This window comes from Mobula birostris, chromosome X, assembly GCF_030028105.1.
Source record: "Mobula birostris isolate sMobBir1 chromosome X, sMobBir1.hap1, whole genome shotgun sequence".
Lineage (NCBI taxonomy): Eukaryota > Metazoa > Chordata > Chondrichthyes > Myliobatiformes > Myliobatidae > Mobula > Mobula birostris.
In genome coordinates, this window is record NC_092402.1 from 41,011,471 (window position 1) to 41,034,147 (window position 22,677).

The 22,677-nt window shown below is 40.3% G+C and overlaps 1 protein-coding gene across 1 annotated transcript in view; it reads left to right on the forward strand.

Moving 5' to 3' along the window:
- Positions 1 to 16,486, forward strand: part of stk17al (serine/threonine kinase 17a like) — a 57,069-nt gene extending 40,583 nt beyond the window's left edge. Inside the window, exons 3-7 of the mRNA XM_072249059.1 lie at positions 3,980 to 4,124; positions 9,767 to 9,893; positions 10,645 to 10,693; positions 12,057 to 12,236; positions 13,867 to 16,486. Coding sequence (XP_072105160.1) covers positions 3,980 to 4,124; positions 9,767 to 9,893; positions 10,645 to 10,693; positions 12,057 to 12,236; positions 13,867 to 14,122 — 757 coding nt within the window. The 3' untranslated portion in view covers positions 14,123 to 16,486. The remainder of the gene's footprint in view (positions 1 to 3,979; positions 4,125 to 9,766; positions 9,894 to 10,644; positions 10,694 to 12,056; positions 12,237 to 13,866) is intronic.
- Positions 16,487 to 22,677: the final 6,191 nt, after the last annotated feature.

Here is a 22,677-nt window from a genome sequence, read left to right on the forward strand (position 1 = left end):
TTGCTAATAAAATGGGATATTTGCCTTTTTTGACCATATCTTGCAAAATGAACACTTGAATTTGACAACAAGGCATGCACATAATTACCTGTTATTACTCAAATCCTAGAGAACATTTTTAGTTCATGTAGTAATTGCCAAGCAATTCCTTTAGGCAACAATTGGCTCCCACAGTTAAAACAAGCCCAGCTTTATACTTTCCTGTTTAAAGAACAATGTCTTTTTTCACTTTTGTAGGTAGTATTTTTGATTGCCTATTTATATCCCAAATTTAATTTTTCTTCAGCCTCACTATTCTAATGCTAACTTGAAATAGAAACGGAAAATGCTGAAAACACGCATTCCCTGTGGAAAGAGAAACATCCAAAATTTCAGGCTCATAAACAAGAGCTTCTGCAGATACTGGAAATCTAGAGCGACACACATGAAATGCTGTAGGGAGCTCAACAGGTCAGGTAGCATCTATGAAGGGTAATGAATAGTTGACGTTTAGGGCCCAGACCATCTCTGCACTTTCCATCAAGACTAGACAATGAATCCTGGACCTGGAGCGTTAACTGTTTCTCTTCCCACCAAAGCTGCAATTTCTGTTTTTGTTTCAGATTTTCAGTATCTGCAGGATCATATGTTTTTTTGATTTTTCTAATACAAGGTCAATCTGTATGGAATGTGTAGGTTTCATTTGCAAGGTAGTGTTTAAAAAAAAGAAGAAGAATCACCTAGTGGATGCAAATTCTCAAATGCTTTGGTAGCCATGGCTTTCTATTCCAGTCAAAGCCATGAAAGTGAGGTGAATAATTTGCAATGTCAGCAACAATAAAAGTGAAAATATTTTATTCAAATAAAGCTTCAGGACAGAAACAAGACCATCATCCCAACAAATCTGTGCTGAACACAATAACAAATTAAACTGAACTTGGTTATAAAAGTTTAGTCAAAGGGTACTACAACACAGAAACAAACCCTCAGCCCATCTAGTCCAATCCGAACTGTTATCCTGCCTTGTTGCATTGACCTGCTTCTGGACCGTAGCCCTTCATCCCCTCCCACCCATGTACTGATCCAATTTTCACTTAAATGTTGCAATCGAACCTGTACCACCACTTCCGCTGGCAGCTCACTCCGCACTCGCATCACCCTCTGACTCAATGTTCAAAGGTTCATTTTATTACCAAAGTATGTATGCACAACACAACTCTGAGACTTGTCTTCTCCTGATAGCCATGAAATACAAAAAGCCACAGAAGTAATTGAAAGAAAGACATCAATTCCCCACCTGCCACACAAAAACAGAAGGAAACAAAAACTTGAAAACCCCAACCCCTCCCTCACGCAAAAGTAACAGGTCACCCACATGGAGAGACAAGAAGAACATCAAACCCCCAAACCCCAGCCCGCAAATCAGCAACAAGTAAGAGTGGGTAAGAACACGAAAAAAAATAGAACTAAAAGAGTCCAATCCATAAATCTCAGAATTTCGATAACACCTCTGAAAGCATCAGAGGCCTTTCTGAAGGCAGCGACACAAACCAAAGTGGAGAAATTCCCCCTGTTTCCCCCTAAATATTTCACCTTTCACCCTTAACCTGTGGCCTTCTAGTCTCACCCAACCTCAGTGGAAAAATGCCTGCTTGCATTTACCCTATCTAGAGTCAGGGTCTTTCTCCCAGAATGGATATATTAAAGACTACAGGGCATAGCTCTGAGGTGAGAGGTGGAAAGTTTAAAGAATATTTGTGAGCAAGCATTTTTTTTTACACTGGAAGTGGTCAGGGCAGGTGGTGGAAGCGGATACAATAGCAACCTTTAAGAGGCATTTGGACAGACACATGAACACCAGGAAACAGAGAGATACAGACCTTGTGTCGTCAGATGGGATTAGTTTAGATCAGTATTATGGTCCACACAGACAATAAGTGCCAAAGGATCATTCCTTTGCTGTTGTAAGTTCTGAGGCCATCTAGGTGTCTCCACTGAGGTTGTAGTATGGCTGAAGACCTGTGTGGGATCTGCAGATTCTTGCACAAGTGGTGCTTGGAAGGCTGGGTGGGTTATTTGGGGTGATGTGTTGTAGGCTCTGCTGTTTGTGCTTAGCTTCCGCAAGCTCCCATCATGGCTAGGTGGTCACGGGAGGCATCTTAGTGCCTTCCCAAATGCCCCTTCTCCCTATAGCGCAATCAGGAATCATAAATTCCCATCAGCGAGTGAGAATATTGCATCTTTTGAAGGGGCTTTTCGAGAATGCCCATGGGAATGCTTTTTCCTGTCCTCCTGGAAACCTCCTACCGCGACAGAGCTTGAATTATGCACATGGCTCACGAGGTGACTGACGACTATTCGCAATACATATCTTTTCCTTAAATGGAATCACTAGTGTTGCATATCTGAGGTGTGATGGTATTTTTCCACATCAACAGTTATGCAAGCTACAGGGTGTGACTTGTTTTCCCATCAGTGAGGCAAGGTACACTTTTACGATCCACATGAATCTGCTGTGTACTGAAACATCTAAGGCTGGCATTAGCCTAGAGATATTTGACAAGTTATATGGTGCTGCACCCTCACACGCTTCAACAGGTTTAAACAATGGACTGAAGAGGAATGTACAAATGTGTTAAATCATTGTTTCTGATATAAATAGAAACTTTCTGTTTTAGCTGTATCTGGGCATGTGAATTAATCTTGAGTTCGCTACTGAGAAATTAAATTAACTATGCCTTTTGTGCCATTACCCAACTGAATATTAAGTTCATATGCTTTATTTGTCACCTGTACATCAAAACATATAGTGAAATGCATCATTTTGCGTCAACGACGAACGCAGTCTGAGGGCTGTGCTGGGGGCAGCCCACAAGAGTCACCATGCTTCCAGCGCCAACGTAGCACGCCCACAACTCACTGACCCTAACCCGTACGTCTTTGGAATGTGGGAGAAAACTGGAACACCTGGAGGAAACCTTTGTGGTCGCAGAGAGAACGTACAACTTCATTACAGACAGTGGCAGAATTGAACCAGCAGCGCTGACACCGTAGTAGATTGCGCTGACCACTATGCTACTGTGCCTTTTTCTGGAATGAACATATAAAGAACTATTCCCAGGTTCTATGCAATACTGTAAGCACTTCATTGGGTATTTCAAGGTGTGAGTCACTCTTGTGTGCCAATACGACTCTGTAGCAGGGACACATGGCACATTTTTCCCTGTGCAATGCCCACTGCATCATGGGGCACTTGCAGGGCAACACAGTCCTTCTAGTGAAGCACTAGACCTGTGTGCTCACAAGCCAGGGACAATACTCACCTTAAAGTCATCTTGATTCATCCCCAGAAAATCGACTGATCCTGACTCACTCCAACCTATCTGTTCATTAATAGATCTTCTAGTCTTTTCCTCAGATTCAGAATCACATTCAAGTTTGTTGTCACTGTCTAATACGGTGTGAAATTTGTTGTATTGCAACAACAGCACAGAGACACTGATAAGTTACAAAATAGTGCAAAAAAAAAAGTAGTGAGGTGGTGTTCATGGGTTCAATGTCCATTCAGAAATCGGATGGCAGAGGGGAAGAAGCTGTTCCTGAATCACTGAGTGTGTGTCTTCAGGCTCCTGTACTTTCTCCCTGGTGGTAATAATGAGAAGCGAGCAGGTCCATAATGATGGATGTTGCCTTTCTGAGACATTGCCTCTTATAGATGTTCTCTGTAAGAGGTGAGAAGCATCATGCATGTGATGAAGCTGGCTGCGTCTGCAGCCTTTTGCGATTCTGTGCAACGGATTGCATCACACACAAAATGCTGGAGGAACTCGGCAAGTCAGGCAGCATCTGTGGAGAGGAGTGAACAGTCAATGTTTCAGGCCGAGACCCTTCTTACCTTCGGATTACCTTTCTCCATAGATGCTGCTTGACATGCTGAGTTGCTCAGGATTTCCAGCATCTGGTAAAGTTTGATATTAATGAGTTATTTTTCCTCTTGCAGTGCTGCAGGTGGAGAGATCTTCAACCAGTGTGTTGCAGAAGGAGACGAGGCCTTCAAAGAGAAAGATGTGATCCGCCTTGTGCGTCAGATTCTAGATGGAGTTGCCTACCTACATGGGAAGAATATTGTTCATTTGGACTTAAAGGTAAGGCTACTTGACAGCACGTTGGAAATCGCAGTTTATTACTGCTGGTCCTGAATACCCTAAAAGTATGTGGCAATATTGTGTTTCCAATGATGTTGTTGCCTTTGCACCATGGGGTGTAATTACACAGATGAAACATGGGATTGTGCAAAATGAAACTGCTGATCCTTTTAAAATCATTTGAAGATAGGTGGGAGTATAGCAATATCGAGAGAGGTTTGATTCTTGCTGTCAGTTTAAGATGTTATCGAGATTTTGAAGGCTTATAGCGCATGCCAGATTTTGTGGCACACAAGGTAACTGGTGAGTATCCCATCCAGTTTATTACACATTCAGTGGCCACTTTATTGGGTACGCCTGTACACCTGCTCATTAATGCAAGTATCCAATCAGCAATTGTGGCAGCAGCTCAATGCATAAAAGCATGTGGACATGTCAAGAGGTTCTGTTGTTGTTCAGACCGAACATCAGAAAGGGGAAGAAATGTGATCTGAATAACATTGACTGTGCAATGAGCATTGGTGCCAGTTGGGGTGGTTTAAGTACTGCTGATCTCCTGGGATTTTCACGCACAGCAGTCCCTAGAGTTTACAGAGAATGGTGCAAAAAATAAAACACATCTAGTGAGTGACAGTTCTGTGGTTTGAAAACACCTTGTTAATGAGAGAAGTCAGTGGAGAATGGCCAGACTAGCTACAGCTGACAGGAAGGTGACAGTAACTCAAATAATCATGCGTTACAACAGTGGTGTGCAGAAGAGCATCTCTGAATGCACAACACATCGAACCTTAAAGAGGATGGGCTACAGCAGCAGAAGACCACGAACATACACTCAGCGGACGCTTCATTAGGTAGAGGAGGTGCCTAATAAAATGGCCACTGAACGTAGCTTTAGACTCCAGTGTTGCCATTGCCACTAAATGCCAAGGAGAAAAATTTTTACTACTTCGACTGGATTCGCCATTGTGAGAGTTAACTGTGAGTTTTTCCATGGAACAAACTGTTTATGAGCCTCAAAGAGAATTTGTATGGTGTGCCTGTTTCTACACGCTATTAGTGGATAGATTTAAACTCACTAGTAATACGCTATGAAAGGCTTATAGAGCAGGCGCCACAATGGTTCTATAATGTGACAGGATTGCTGTCTGCTCATATCATCACATCTGTGGCTAGGTGGATTTCTCTAAGTTTGCGTGGGACACTTGCCAGATTGAAATTACCACTAAAACAAAATAAGGAATCAGCAGGTAAGTGCTTGGCAACCAATGAAGTTAGTGCAAGTTTTAACTGGTAATCAGTATGTATGCAACATTCATTAAATTAACAGTCCAGAGTCTTATTTTTCCTTTGCACATTCAGAAATTCCACTCCATTTTAAGTGGCACAATTAAGGATCCATTTTTGTTCAAATAAATCTGCATGAAGATGTACATTGAGCTGAATTTTAAATTGTGACTTGTACTGTGAGGGGACTTGTTACAATGAAATGGACTGACAATCTAATGAAGATGGAAAGAAATAGAATCCATTATTGTTCAATGAGATGTTTTAATGGGTAGAACAGCAAACCTGCTATTCTCAGCTTTACACAATGATGAACAGATGTATTCCTTGTCCAGAAATCCTGTTTCCTGAAAGTTTTATGGCAATCTTACTTTCATTAAAGAAAAGCAACAAATTTATGCAACTTTCTGCTTACAAGGACCGCTGACATGTAACACATCCCGTACACTCCGAGTGTGGTATAACACCTGTGTCACCACTTTCAAGGAGCTTTCTGGGACTTAGTCCTGAAGGTCTCTTCATGCATTAACACTCTGAAGATCCTGACCACTTGTCTGATCTACCCAACCAGAATTTGACTTCTCAGAGTACATTACTTGGTACTTGTTTGGATTAAGTTCCACCTGCCACCATTCTGTTCAAATTCCAACATGGTCTATATCCTGCTGTATTCACAGGGAGCCTTCTAGTGTACATGGGGTACATTTGGGCTCTCCCTCTATTCTAAAGGTTCAATGAGAAAGCTGTTGCTGTCTCTGCTAACTAAACAAAATATCCCAGCCTGTTCATTTTAGTTTTTAAAGAGATTAGAAATAAACTTTGGATGCACCATCCAAGAAGTCTGACCATATGCATGCAAATAAAGTGATTTCAAGATCTCATGTACATCAGGTGGCATTGCTCCTCGTGCTTTGTTCCTTTCAGAACAGACATATTAGGTAGCGTTGTCCTGGGAGTGACAATTCTTGGTCACAGTATGATAACTCAAGTTAGAGAGAGGATCAGGCAAGGGATTTGGGTGGGAAAAAGAAACAAACACAGCTGCTGGAAATTTGAAAAATTAAGTATTGGAAATACTCAGTAGGAACAGCAAAATGTAAACATTTTGTATCTACAACCCTTCATCAGAATTAAGAAAAACTAAACCAATATAATTTAAGTGTAGATTTTTCAGTACTTTTTTTCCATTTTTAAGCAGGTCAGGCAGCATCTGACAAAGAGAATCAATTAACATTTCAGACCTTCCATCAGATCAAAGGCAGCGAGAAACAGATTGGTCTAGGTAGCAGCAAAGGTAGGGCAGGATGTTGGATGCAACAAAGGGAATTTCTGGTAATAGAGTCTAGCCTGCTGGGCAGGTTAGCAACATCTCACAGACCAAGAAGCTTAATGTGCTGGTAACTGTCCCTGTTCTACACATACCTCTCCCACCTTCTCTCCTACTCAAAGCTAACTTTCAGCTCTCTCGTTCCCATCTCAGACCCAAGCTATTAGTGATTTTTCTTTCCACAGGTGCTGCCTGATCTGTTGAAACTTTCTAGCACTTTGTGCTTATTTCTCATGAAAGATCTGTGTTCTGTTTTTCTATTGATACTCATTCCTCATCCTAAAGGGTATTTGGCATCACATCCAGCTCAGACAGTTGCCCTGGATAAGACCACCATGGTGTTTGTCAGCCTTGGGGCATCTGTGGTTTCAGGACATGGTGCCAGACTCGAACACCTCTAAGTCAAGTCCTGTCCTTACCTGGAGAGACTAGTCACCCTGCTACACCCTTCGCTTTCTTCCACACCTCCACTGAAGCTGTGATACTAATTGCTGATCTGTACCAAGTGTCTGTCCACTTCTAATTGTTTGGACTTCTGGCTGCTAGCTCCCTCTCCCCTTCGAGCCAGACTCAGCCTCGCTTCAGGAGTCTTTATGGTTGGAATGAACATTTTTCCTTTGGGATAAAAGGATAATGCCCATTCTTTCATAATCGGTGCCAACTGAAATGCTTATTAGCACACTGCATAATGGTCATATTGCACAGCTATGCTTGTGTGATATAACTTTCAAGTCTCCATGTTGTGAAATCTGAATTAACTTAATGAGCAACGTTAACCTACTGAATGAAGGGTTTCTGAGGGCTTTTTGTTCTTCTCAGCAGACTTGATATATGATGCATTGCGCAGGTTGTGAATTACTGTCGAACCAGCACTGCATTGCATTAATGACCTATGTAAGAAAATTACATACATGTGGTGAAACGCACGCCAGCCTCTGAAAGAAATAGAAAATGACTGGTTTGAGTAAGAAAGCCTCTGAATTAAACAGTTTAAGTGAAGTCCTACATGATGGCTTCGTATCAGAATTGCCAAGTGCCACAAAGTGCACTGTGATAACTGTGAAAATCATAGTACTTTGCTCATTGGTTAAACATTTACAAAATTAACTTAATGTATCCACTGCGAACATTAGTACTACACGTTGCATCAGCAATGTCATTTGCCCAGGTGAGTAGAGAAAGAAACTAGTCAACACGGATAGTAAGTAATTCACTTAAAACAAAACTTCTTGACAGTTCAATTTTGCACATTGTAACCTTGTGTGTTCAAATTGGAAAGACTTAGGACATTTTGAATTTCATTTTCATTTTAGTATCGAGGAATGTGTTCAGAGTAGTTTTGCAACCAATTATATTATGTGATCGAGCCAAGAGCCTGAGAAGGTGGTCACACATGTGAATCACTGTTCAGAGCATGCATTAAGTATATTAGAAACTCCATTTCATTGAACCATTGTGGAATCAGTGGGTAGGGAAACGTGCAGAAAAGTAGAAGAGAGGATTAGCCATGATCATATTAACAGTGGGGGCAGCCTTGAGGGGGAGTATGACCTAGTCTTGTTCTTTTTGTTTTCCATTGCTTGGAATAGCAAAACACTAAAGTGGCACTGTTTACTATCAATGAAACCTTCACCATCACACTGCAAATTTGTTAAATGACAGACATTTCCATGTATTTTTATAATCATAGATAATCAAGCATCCATAAATCACAAATTCCACTGTCCTTTTTCCTTTCCTGATCTAGTTCAATTACTGTCTATCATTCATTACTTGTCCTGTGACCTTCCTTTTTATTATAAAATCACACTTTGTACTGAAGCTCCATTATTTAATAACCTCTGGGGCTGTACAGTTTCTGGATCTGGACTGGTGATCAGGTTTCAAACCTCATTGAGGCAAAATATGGTTCAGTAAATTGGCAAAAAGAACAGCTATAAAATTTCAGCTTTATCACTAGTGTACTAGACAGAAAAGAACTTAAACACCCCACTCATTGGGTCTACACATGACTTAAGCCCACATTTTGTTATTGACTCTCATTGCCCTCTGAAGTTGTCTAACAACTGTGCAGTGTAAGCCAAACTTGGGCAAAATGTAGGTGATACCTGTGATACCTACATCCTAAAATCAATTAAGAAAACAGACTTGCATTTGTATTCTCAATAAATGCAAGAAAGTTCAATGAATAATTTGTGCAACTTTTTATAACATGTGGTCAATCTTTTTAAACTCAAATTGACAATGTAAAGCTTTGGTTAGGACATTGTATCAGTTTATCCTATGCTTGCACTCAGAGGTGGCAAACCTGTGGCATGTGTGCCCAAGATGGCACGCGCAAAAAGTTTGTTGGCACGCGACATGCAGTACCATCTCTTGATTCTTTAAACTTGACCTATAATAAAAAGATACATAATGATTATCTTTACTGCCAAATAAAGCGGCAAATGAATTTTTATAACCCGAGAGCAGAGAGATGTTTTCACAGGCAATGGCTCTTACCAGCTTGGTACCAACTGGACAGTTGTGAGAACACGTAACTTTGGATGATGCATCTTAAAATCCTCAGACATGGTGTACAAATTGGTACTTGAATAGTAAATGGTTACAATAATAATACTATTTAGAAGTAGTATTATTTTTCAATTGTATTTTTTAAATATTAATATTTTTGAAAAGGTTTTCTAAAATGCTTCATTTATTTCAATCTGTCTCTGCTATACTTTTTTATAGTAAAATAATTAATACACATAAATAAGCAACAGGACTCGTCCTTTCCCCTTTAAAAAAAAAAGTCCATACTTAACATTTCTAATTCATTAATCCATGATAATCTCTGCTCAAAACTTTCATGGCACATGAGAGAATTTTTAGAAGATTATCACCAAATTGAGTGGACACTCTCAAAAAGGTCTTCCACCCTGTTGTATACATTATCATAGCAAACTGATAAAGCATTTGAGAAGCCTGCATTCAGTGTCCTTCACAGTGCTTGGGGTTCCTGAAACTCTATTCCTGTTCTTTCTCTCAGCCACAGAACATTTTGCTTACTAATTGCAATCCACTGGGCAACATTCGGATCGTTGACTTTGGCCTGTCCAGGAGGGTCGATAGCATTGAAGAGATCAGGGAAATTACTGGGACTCCAGAATATGTAGGTAAGTATTCAGCCATAGCAACTTTCCCTCAAAGACATTTCCTGAATTATTTTAATGACTAATATTATTGGCAGTCTGTTTTTGATCAGTTTAGAATATTCTGTAAAGAATTAAATAATCTATTTTCCTTAGTGAATTTTGTGATGATTCCGAATTACAGTAAAAGTCTAATAATTAGCTATCCAGCTATTCCAAAATCCCAATGTTTCAGCATCTGACTCACCAGATACCGATTCCCATGTTCCCTTTTAACTCATTGGAACCAATGGAAAATATTATCCTATTGTATAATGTTTAAAGAGAGAATTAAGTGAATAACATTCAATAGTGCAGAAAAGCTGTGCAGCCCAACCAAAGTCTGAGGTGTCCCAGATGAAGGGGAGTTCTAATGTACATTTTTTTGAAGTATATAAACTTCCCTAAAGACATTGCCTAAGAACTCTTCTCTAGTCAGCAATGCTAAATGCACTATGTACTCAGTTTTTGAATTTTGAAAGCTGAGTACAAGCTGCTACAGCAACTACCTACCAAAATGATATTTAAAAATAATTCATATGTAGATGCAGCTGATTTTAGTAATTCTTAAAATACTAAACTGAAGATAAAATTGGCTCTACTGCAAAACCATTTTGCACAAGGGGTGAAACCACTTTACCTGCGGTAGTTACAGAATCAATGCACAAGCAACAGAAAATTGACAAGCAATCAAGTGTCTAATCCTCTTTCCTCTTTTTTCCATTAATTCCACCAGCTCCTGAAATACTAAATTATGAAGCAATCAGCACAGCAACAGATATGTGGTAAGAGCACAATTTTTCCTGGGTTGGCGACTGAAGATTTTAACAGTAAACTCTTATTGGATATGAATGTTGGAAAGTTATTGGCAGATTGTGCTCAGTTTTCAGTTATGAATTGTCGGCTTCTGAAGCTGCATTATATAATATATAAATATGTATTAAAAAAAATCAAAAAGGTAGAATGTATCTGTGGAAGCGTACCATAAGCGAAGGTCATAAAGTTATCAGGCCCTTCGATCCAACCCATCCATGCTGACCAAGATGTCTATCTGAGCTAGTCCCATTTTCTTGCATTTGAATCATATCCTAAATCTTTTCTATCCATGCATCTGTCCAAATGTCTTTTAAATGTTGTAATTTTACCCACCTCTATACTTTCTTCTAACAGCTCATTTCATGTATCCATCACCCTCTGTTTGAACAAGTTTCTCCTCTAGACTTTAAAATCTTTCCCTACTCATACATTTATTATCAATGTATGTGTGTGTTACTATATGCTACCTTGAGATTCATTATCTTGCAGGCACTTAAAGGAAAATAAAAAAAAATACAATAAAATTTATGAAAAACTACAAATAACATAGATTAACAAACAACCAATGTGCAAAAGACAAGTCATGCAAATAACAAGTGTAAATTAATAATACTGAGTTGCAGGGTCCTTGAAAGTGAGTCTATAGGTTGTGGAGTCAGTTCAGCATCGGGGTGAGAGCAGTTATTCACACTAGTTCAGGAGCCTGACAATTGCTGAACCTGGTGTTATGGGATCTAAGGCTCCTGTACTTCCTGGTACAAGTCAAAATAATTTGTACATGAACGACATGATGTCCCACTCTTCTACTCAATGCCCTGATTGATAAGGGCAAGTGTGCAAATGCCTCCTTCACCACCCTGTAGCTGTGTCAGTGCTTTTAGTGAACTAAGTGCATGTAGCCCTCAGTCTCTCTGTTTTACTACATTGTCCAAGGTTCTTAGTACAAACTAGCTTCAGAAACTGCAGGGCCATGGTTTCCACACCAACTCCTCTCAGTACAGAAATCAATATCATTCAAACAGTCCCAATATAATTGTCCCTGGAATTTAACTATTTCTCTAAATTCCTGCTAGCAGATAAAAATGATGGGTGGAACTACAGGATACGGTGTGAAAAGGAGAAGCTTCTGCTACTTCTCCAGAGTTTCCACAGAACTTTGGATGTAAGCCTGGATTTAACATTAGTTCTCTGGAAATTACCAAACAATGTTACACTTCAAGGATTTAACACATGAATGTCATTGTGGTTACTGGCAAAGTCATTGAGGTTTGATTCATACTCAAATGCAGAATAGCAACATTCCTTTAATTCTGTTTTCTATTGCTTTCCCAGGAGTATTGGCGTGCTGGTGTATGTCATGCTAACAGGAGTTTCACCTTTCCTTGGAGATGACAAACAGACCACATTCCTCAACATTTCCAAAGTGGATATTGACTATTCAGAGGATATCTTTGAAGGCATCTCTGATTTAGCGATAGATTTCATTCAATCTCTCCTTATTAAAGACCCCAGGTAAGCTTTAAGGCATAAGACCATAGGGTATAAGAGCAGAATTGCTCCGCCATTCCATCATGGCTGATTTATTATCCCTCTCAACTCCGTTCTCCTGCCTTCTCAGCGTAACTTGCGACACCCTATCTAACCCAGAACCTATCAACCTCTGCTTTAAATATACCCAATAACTTGGTCTTCACAACCATCCATGCAAAGAATTCACAAACTCACCACCCTCTGGCTAAAGAAATTCCTTCTCATCTCTGTTCTAAACGGATGTCCCTCTATTCTGAGGCTGTGCCCTCTGGTCCTAGACTTACCCACTAAAGGAAACACCCTCTCCACATTCACTCTGTCTAGGCCTCTCAATATTTGATTGGTTTCAATCAGATTTCCCCTTTCATTCTCCGGAACTCCAGTGAGTACAAGCCCAGAGCAATCAAACATTTCTCATACATTAATCCTTTTATTCCCCGAAAAATTCTCATGAACCTCTTCTAGACTCTCTCTAATGGCAGCACATATTTTTTTTAGATTAAGGGCTCAAAACTGCTCACAATACTCCAAGTGCAGTCTGACCAATGCATTATAAAGCCTCGGCCTCACATCTTTGCACTAGTCCTCTCAAAATGAATGCTAACATTGTATTTGCCTCCCTTGCCTTTGACTCAACCTGCAAATTAACCTTTAGGAAATCCTGCACAAGGATCGTTGTGCATGAAAATCCCAGGAGATCAGCAGTATCTGAGATACTCAAACCACCCCATCTGGCACCAATAATCATTCCTGGTCAAAGTTACTCAGATCTCATTTCTTCCCCATTCTGATGTTTGGTCTAAACAACAACTGAACCCCTTGACCATGTCTGCATGCTTTTATGCATTGAGTCGCTGGCACATGATTGGCTGATTAGATATTTGTATTAACAAGCAGGTTTACCTAATAAATTAGCCAATGAATATATGTCAGAATGGAGAAGTTGTATTCACTGTCACTAAAGGCAACTCTTCAGGAGCACATTCCAAACTTAAGACCCTTACCATCTTGAACAGAAGAGCTAGTCCATGAGAGTACCACCACCTACAAGCATCCCATCAAGTCACACACTATCCAAATTTCATTATCACTGGTTCTAATTCAGCCTCCTGTTAAAAAAGGAAATGCCCTTTGAGCAAAAGATAATAATTTGACTGCTTGATACATTTTTGTGAAATCCTTTCTAATGCTGTTGATTCAGAAGACATTCATTAGAACAGCAAAGAGTACAACCATTATGCAAATCTTTAAGCACTATAACCTCAGCTTCCATAAACACAAGAGACTTTGCAAATGCTGGAAATCTAGAGTAGCGGAAAGAAATAAATAGTTGACGTTTCGGACCAAGATTCGTCACCAGGACTGAAAAGGAAGTGGGAAGAAGCCTGATTAAGAAGGTGGGGGGGGGGGGGGGGGAGGGAACTCAGCTTCTGTATTTTGAATGTTTGTGTTATAATAAATCTATTTCTCACTATAATATGTTCAGCTTTGGGAACCACAATCCAAAATAAATTTTAGGTTGATAGATGTTATGATTTTAGTTCAGGAACATAATTTTTAAATGATGTTTGGATTTCAACATTGCATTAATAATTCTCTTTTGTTATGGAAGGAAAAGGGCAAAGGCTGAACAGTGTCTCAAACACCCCTGGCTTTCTCCTGAAGTAGAGGTGAAAAAACCCATAACCGAGTCGGAGGAGGAACAATCAGAGTCTGAGCCGAACAGCCCTGATTCGGAAGAACTGGTACTAATGGCGTCCTACACACTGTGCCAGCCTTTAGACAAAGACGTTGAGCGGACAACAGTGCACAAACAGTTCAAATTCAAGGAACCCTTCACAACGTTGCGGGATTTTCTGAGTGCTTGATGTGCGTTGGACTGCTAACATGCTAGTCTCAATCTAGCTGCACAGAGCACCACATTTGCCTGTTGCTCAGAGTGCCACATGGCTGAATGCTCTGCAGGCTTTCATTATCTTGGACAATTAACTTTTTATTGGGCACAAGCCTGGTGTAATATAGAATGAATAGCCTGAATTGAGCACATGGTTTTAAGGTGAAAAGTATAACCTTTTTCTAGGGAAATGGTGCCTTCCTAAACCTAGTGATTAAGCTGAGAGATTGGTATAGGGAAATCCTAGCTAAAGCCATAGCACCTTTACTGATTGGATGTATGAATTCAATGTCATGCCCTTACCTACCGTTGCTAGGTAACTAGCTGCAGTGGTTGAGTTACAGAAGATCTTTGCCAGAAGTGGCGCAGGCCAACATTGGGTTAGCTTTTTCACTGTCTCCTGGCACTTAGGTCCTGTCAACCAATAGATTTTATTGAACAAAATGGCACTTCTCAATTCAGCAAAAGCAAATCTTGCATTAAGTTTGAGTGCAATTTGACTATTTGGTGGAAGGTGCCTCCATTTACATTGTAACTGGAGAATGCAGTTTATGCTAATGAGCAAAAGCTCCAACAATCCCTACGGCACCTCATTTTCCAGGCCCGTTTTATACTTGCCTTCTTCCTAAATAGAAAGGGAAATAATGTGTGGTATTTAAAACTGCTTTTTTTTTAAAAACAAGACCAGCAAAGTTTGGATTTGATGTAAAAATATCAGTTTCTACTAGGTACGCTGCTGTTTATAATTTCAAGCTGCATGCTTTGTGCAGTATTCAGTTTTTCAGTTCACATTAAATTCCGTTCCATATAAAACCTGATTTCCCCTGTTCCTGCAATTATAAAATACAGAACCATAGCTCTTTTTATTAAATTAGGAAGGAATTCTAAGAGATCCAAAGTAAGACCGGTGGGTCTAAAATTCAAGTTATAAAGTGAAACAATAATAATGCTATGCAAATTTCCTTGTAAAGCTATACATTGGAATGTGTGGAGCTGCAATGAAATAATGGCACATAAAGTGCACATGTGATTGTCTTTTTCAGGCCTAGGGAAAAGGTGTGCCTTTTTACTCTTATTTATTGTATCTTGTTGGTTGAAAAAGAACCATTATTGAAAGATTTTTTTGGCAGGGAATAGAATATTTTCTTTCTTTAAAGAATACTCCAGAAATATTGGCTTTGTTATTCTAGGAATCTGACATTTATCCTGGTTATTAACTTGTGGCTCACTTCTTCCTATTATCAATTTTGGAGCCCTGTGACGGTGAGGCATGCATCAGGCGTTCGCGCGGTTTTTTAGATTGTTAAGCATCACTTTAAACTGAGTATTCAATGGCTGGGCTAGAAGGGTTTTACTGAGCACCTATGGGGCCTATGTAGCAGACACATAAATTGTCACTTTACTTTTATCACTGAAGCTAGATAAAATACTCATGAGTAAGTCGCTGTAGGATAGATAGCAAGAGATCCACTTTGTAGCATGGACCACCTAAGTTTTAAGCAAATGAATGAGTCACAATTATAAGAGTGGGCCAATAATGTACAGTTGCTCACTTTGAGGAATAATTATTCAGCAGTTAAGGTGTCAACAGCAATGCTTTCCGGGTATTGTTTTATTCTGACCTCATTTACACATTCAAAGTGAGGAGGGAGGAGTGGATGGACATTTTTTTTAAGAAACATCTTTTTCAACAATTAAACAGTCAGTATTTTCTGCATGATTTTTCCCTTAACAAACAAACTGCAAAAAAAAAGTGTTGAGACATTGATTGCATATTTACATTGCACAGAGGACTTTGCCACATGGCTGACAGGAAATCTGCCACAAAGCACAAGTGAGAAGTCTTTCATTCAACTTTCCTGTTGTACATCAGAACTGAAATATTTGAAATAGAGATATGGAATTTTGTATTGTATTATATTTTCAATGGTTGAATAGAATCATCAACGTATTTAGACATTCTTCAGGCAGAGACCATTAGGCCAATTGTGTCAACTGCATTGAACTGATCAGGATGCATTCTGTTTGAAGTTTTGCGTGACTGCCTTAAAGTAATCTGATGACTAATCAGTACAATTGCAGGAGTTTTCTGCATTGGCCAACTTCCGACAGATCACATCCCCTTATTTGCCAGAGAACAGAAGCAACAAGCAGATTCTCTGCAGAACTGGTGTGTGAAGTGAAAGGTCTGGGTACTGCTTTAGTGCCTCTCTGTCAATGCCACACAGACAATTTTAGGATTGAATTACTCATAGATAAAGCTTTCACAGGATATTAAAATGTATTGTTATTGACTGAATACAATAGTTGTACAATAAATTTATTTGTATCAAGAAAAGCACCTGCAATATTGGTAAAAACTATTTTTGGGGGAGGGGTGGGGTTTGCTTATGTTTTAAGAAAACTGCCAAAACCAATTGTTTATTGATGCCACTTAATTTGTTGAAGGCAGTACCTTTGTTATTCCAATAGTCATTATTCTGTTTATTTTAAATGGATTAATGAAAAAGTAGCAAATATGTCTTCTATCAGAAGTGATGTTAATGTGGCTTCAGAGATATTATCTGAATCTTGTTATCATATGGACACTTAACACAATTGTATTGAATGCAGTCAGTTGGATGGTTTAAAAAATGTTCAGGTTCCAACAGCAAAGAAAACCAATTATGTTACCAAGAGCAGAAGAGTAGGCAAGATCTGTTAAATGTGTTGTGTCTGTTGATCACAGCAGCATGTGGTTCAGAGAAGTCAAGAAAAGATGTGTTAAAATGAACAATATATAAACCATCTGAAATCACCAAAAGGAGGACCAGTTTGGGGTTAAGAAGGCCAGCAATGATTGTTGCATCCTTTGTTTGAGTAATCAGATTAGAAGAAAGTATTCCTTCTGTCATGAAACAATTGTAGCTTGTTTCTTCTGTAATGGAAAAAGTGTAAAATTTATGTAGAACAATCAGATTAACAAGTATAAAGTTGACAATTAACTACTGAAATTCTATAGGATGGTTGGCAATTCCTGGGCATAGAAGGTTTGTTGGACCAAATCATTAAACTATAATAATTGTATTATTTCCTTTTAAAATACTGTCAACTTTGTTATCAGCACCTCCACAAATAATATAATGTACAATATGTTTATGCAATAGTTGTGATAGCCAAAACTGATGACAAAGGTACTGTTTAATGTTTTTCATGTAATGTGTTGACTTTTTTTACAATAAAATAGTATTAAAGTCCATTAGCTTATTTTCAGTTTTATGAAAATCAGTTTCCAAAGCTATTATGAATGATACCAAGACAATTTGCAAAAATTAGACTTATCTCCTGAACTATGGAAAATTAAAATGATGATCAGTTGTTTAAATTTGAAAGATTTTGTAGCATAGTTTAAAAAAAATCATCCTCTAATAGGAGAGGGGGTCCATAATAAAGGAGAAAAGTATCTTCACACAAGGGGTTTCAGAAATTTGAAATGCCTATGATCAGGGTTATCGAAGTTGTATCATTTGAACATTTCAAAGTTGACCTTTTTGATACTTGTATTTGAATGAATGTATTGTGCTTCAGCACTCAGGTAATATGGTATTGGGCTCTGTCAGACATTAGCCCACTTCTTTGCCATTCAATTAGATAATGGCCTACTCTAATCCTGCTTTGCCTTTAGTGCAAAAACGGGGTTTTGGAATACAGAAAAATATCAGCCCACTGTGTCCCTTGCCAGTCAGCAAGTACAAATTTACCAACCCTTGATCTGTAGCCTTCTCCGTCTTGGCAATTCACCTGCTCATACCTTAAACATAAAAGCATTCGTACCACAATCCACATCAGCTTCAGATTGCAACCAGCTTTGGGTCAAAAAGATCTTCCTCAGATCCCCTCACCTGCTCCTACTCCTATGATGTTTTATGTAAAACTCAGTCTGTTTCTTTGGAAGGAAGTAAAAAATCCCATGGCATAAATTTCAAAAATATCAGGGGATTTAACCTGTATCCCTCAACTAACACCATCAATGCAGATTATCTGATCATTATACAATTCTTCTTGGAGCTTGCTTTAAACAAACAGATCTGGATAATGGTGGCCATCGAAATATAATGAATGCTTGTTGGCATCTTCTGAATGTTAAATCAGCTTTGAGTGAGCGATGCCCACAGACTGCCAACTGGACTGAGACTCCTGCCCCAGAGCCTGGAGTCTGGCCCATGCAGGCCTCTCTTAACAGTTCTCCTTACATGGCAACATCCCATGGCAACAACCCATATTTCCCTCCTCAATTCTCATTCCTCACACAACATCCCAATTATACAATATCCCTTTGTTGATAAGTCCAGCCTCTCTTCTACCATCACTAATCACCGGAAAACAAGTATTCCCCAACCCTCCAATCGATGTCCCCCAGATATGCTCAATTTCATACAGTCACCAGCCTAGCATGTAAAGGAAGGGTCCTCTCCTACACAAGGTGAATTCAACACCATGTGCCCCAGGACAACTGAATCTTCAAGCAGCAGCCCCACTGTTACTGTGCCATGAACTGTTTAACATGTTTTAGCTGGGGCAGAGGGAATTCTATGCCAATCCTCTTACCTTCAAATTCAACAATGAGCTTTTATTTCTTTTTTCTTTTTCAAATGCCTGCAAGAAGACTAATCTCATGGTTGTATATGGTAACATATATGTACTTTGATAATAAATTTACTTGGAAATTTATTTGTTGATACCACCTTCTTCCTGGGACGAAGGCAAAGCTGCTTCTGAATTTGCACAAGCATTGAAATTCCCTTTTTAAAGACATTGGGCTAGTAATCCCATTCAGCAGCACTATGTTTATGTCTGTTACAAAACAGACATGGGAAGTTACCACATGGATTGCAATATCCCGTGCAGGATAAGTGCGATGGATTGCAACCCATGCCCACAAGCACAACAAGCTGTATCTTTCATTGATGCTTTTGTGTCCGTTGACTACACCAGCTGCTCAAATGCACACCAGCTCTCACATCAAAACAAGCCTGCTTAATGCATCTCTAGCACAATAGATTTTTGCACTGATGGGCTTTTAATGCAACATTCCTTAGCACCATTTAATTGCCTTCTTTCCCAAGCAAGAATTTTTAGATCCTCACAGATTTGCAATGTTATTTTCATGTCGCGGTAAACACTCAGCAACACCATGAGCAAACAATGGAGCGGTATTCCCAGGAGAAGCCTGACCTTAGCTTTCAGTAATGTGTCTGAGTGAGCTCAAAACACCAGGACGTGATGCAGAAAAGTCCAACAATATCACAGAAATAGATCCTTGTCAATGCTGAAATCTTGAAATAAGGAAAAAAAATGCTGGAAGCGTTCAACATGTCAATCAGCAACACTGAAGACAACTTCTTAGCTCAATGACAATGACTCGGGGGAGACAGAAGATCTACGTTGTGTGCCCAGGGACCCGAGATCTTTGGGCACAGAGCTTGAAAAAAGCGATGTAACAGACTTTTAACATCGTAAAGCAGAGAGTTGCTTGTTATGTCTCCCCTCTCGCTGTGAAACGGAGACATGTCTTTCTCCATTATTAGGGAGAGAGAGAGAGCCTGCAGTACGCCGAATGCCGGGTGAACAATGTAGTCTTTGGAGTAACTGCGAATCTGTCGTTTTGCTCACGCTTGAGGGCTCGGTGGCGGGTGCCAATGCTTTTTTTTTGCCAGTGGTGGGGGGAATCATTGCTTGCTGCCACATACACGTGGGAGGGCAGGGAGCTGGGGGTACTTTGGGGTTCTAACATTGAAATGTCGTTCATTCTTTGGGGCACTGCTCTCTTTTTGTGGGTGGTTATGAAGAAAAAACATTTTAAGATGTATATTGTATACATTTCTCTGACATCAAATGTACCTTTGAAACCTTTTCAGTAAGTTCAACAATTTCTACCTTAAACCTCCTCCAGACCAGTCTTCTATAGGCTTACTCTCCAATTTCATCTGGTTTCACTGTGCACTTTCATCCATTTTGCCTTCCACCCAACCATAACATTTCTCTGCCTTTTAGCATTACCCAGTTCTGATAGAAGTCTGAGCATTTAACAGTTTCTCACTCCACAAATGCCATCTCACCTCTGACACATCCAGTATTTTCTGTTTTTGATCAGTTAGCTTCACCCTCATAAGTGGTCTGCCAATCATTTAATAGGACTTGTTTGCTCATGTTTAAATCCTAAACTCAGCTATATGAACATTGAAAAAGCAAAGACTAGAAGAGCAGCAAGAATTGGCCCAGGTTCCCTTTGCTCACTGGAAGAATGGAGGCTACAGAATGGAACTTGGGGATTAGTCAGCCTGCTCCCCATCCCCACTCATTGCCCTGCCAAGAGAGAGAGCCAGGAGGGAATAAAAGTCATGAGAAATGGAACCATTACTGCAAACAAACTGGATGTGACTGGAACATCACATACATTTGTGTTGAGAATAGTGCCAGAATATTCTGTGCATTGAGATATCTTGCGAAGCAGAGATGCCGCGCGCGCGCGTGCGCGCGCGCACACACACACACACACACACACAGCTATGGCTGACAGGTACATCCATGAAGAGATGATAGTTTTGCAGGTTTCATTCCTTCATCAATACTCATAATGTGCAGTTAGTTATGGCTGGGTGTCTGCCGTATCCAACAATGAAAAGAAATTGGTGCAGGAGAGATTTTAAAGTGGAAAAGCCATTGTACTGGGACAGTCCCACTCTCACGACCTCGAAAGTCCGAGCTCAGTGGTATGAGTAGTCATCACAAACTTGTGTCTTCCTCAGTTGCAATGACACCTTCCTGACATGACATCTTCTGTGCCATATCATGACCTTCGCTCTCCACGAAATGTTGCAGAACTGTCTTCTTGGCCGTTGAATCTCACTGTAGATCTCATCCACCCAGTCCGCCAGAGATGATTTCACATGCTAGGACAGGCATGTTCCTGTCTTACCGGGGTATAAGGCCCTCCAGCTACCCTCACCTGGTTTAGCCCACCTGTTAAAATGTTGTACTAGGGTGCGGCTGCTGTCGCATTCAAGCAGCTACTTGGAGTCACAGGTGAGAGCTGAGTATCCAATGGGGGCCAAAGGTCAGTGAGCTGCCCAGAAACTGACATGATAAGCTCATTGACAGAGGTGCTACCCCTCTCTGGACACTGCATACACCCCGTAATTAATTATAGTGATTTCACAAGACCAGAAACTACAGGAGCAGTGTTAGGCTATCCGGCTAATTGCACCAGCTCTCCCCATCAATCAAGGCTGATTTATTTTCTCTCTCAATCCCATTCTCCTGCCTCCTCCCCATAACCTTTGATGTCCTTATTAATCAAGAACCTATCAACCTCCGCTTAAAAATACCCATTAACTTGGCATCCACAGCCATCTGTGGCAATGAATCTACAGATTCATCACCCTGGCTAAAGAGAGTCCTCCTCATCTCTATTCTAATGGGGCAGCTTACTATTCTGAGGCTGTGCTCTCCGGTTCTAGTCTCTCCCACTGTAGGAAACATCCTCTCCACATCAACTCCATCTAGGTCTTTCAATATTTGGTAGGTTTCTACGAGATCCCCTCATTCTTCTAAACTCCAGTGCAATGCAGTTTGAAAAATATTAATTTCATAGATAGGCACCATGTTTACAAATGCTAAAGCTCCCACAGAAAGCTCCTTAGTGTTCATTATCAACCCAACTAATTCATCGATTTTCATAACATTTTTCCATTTGCAACAAAGCTTTGAGGTTTTGGGTGTGAAGAGGTTCTATCTTAAAAGAATATTCACAACTTTTTCAGAACAATGCAATATTTGAAATGTAATTACAGTTGACAGAAAGACAACCCAGTCACTGATCTGCAAAGATAGCAAGTTCCCCCAATCATGTAAGGAATCTGGAGCAGCAGCTGGATGACCTTCGACTCATAAGGGAGAATGAGGCGGTCATAGGTGAGAGCTACAGGGAGGTAGTCACACCTAGGCTGTCGGAAGCAGGTCGTGGGGTCACAGTCAGAGGGGGGAAAGTGAAGGTGAGCAGACAGGTAGTGCAGAGCACCCCTGTAGCCATTCTTCTGAATAATAAATTTACCGTCCTGGATACTGTCGGCAGGGACGACCGACCAGGTGTGAGCCACGGTAGCAGGGCCTCCGGCACTGAGTCTGACCCTGTGGTGCAGAAGGGTGGGATGGAGAAGAGGAGAGCTGTCGTCATTGGAGACTCTATAAGTCAGGGGAGCAGACAGGAGATATTTTGGACGTGAGAAGGACACTCGCATGGTTTGTTGCCTTCCGGGTGCCAGGGTCCGGGATGTCTCTGATCGGGTACAGGACATCCTGGTACGAGAGGGAAAGCAACCAGAAGTCGTGATACATGTTGGGATCAACGACATAGGCAGGAAGAGGGATGAGGTCCTGAAGTGTGAATTTCGGGAATTAGGCAGAAGGCTGAAGAACAGGACCTCAAGGGTGGTGTTCTCAGGATTGCCGCCAGTGCTACGTGACAGTGATGGTAGGAATTGGAGAAGA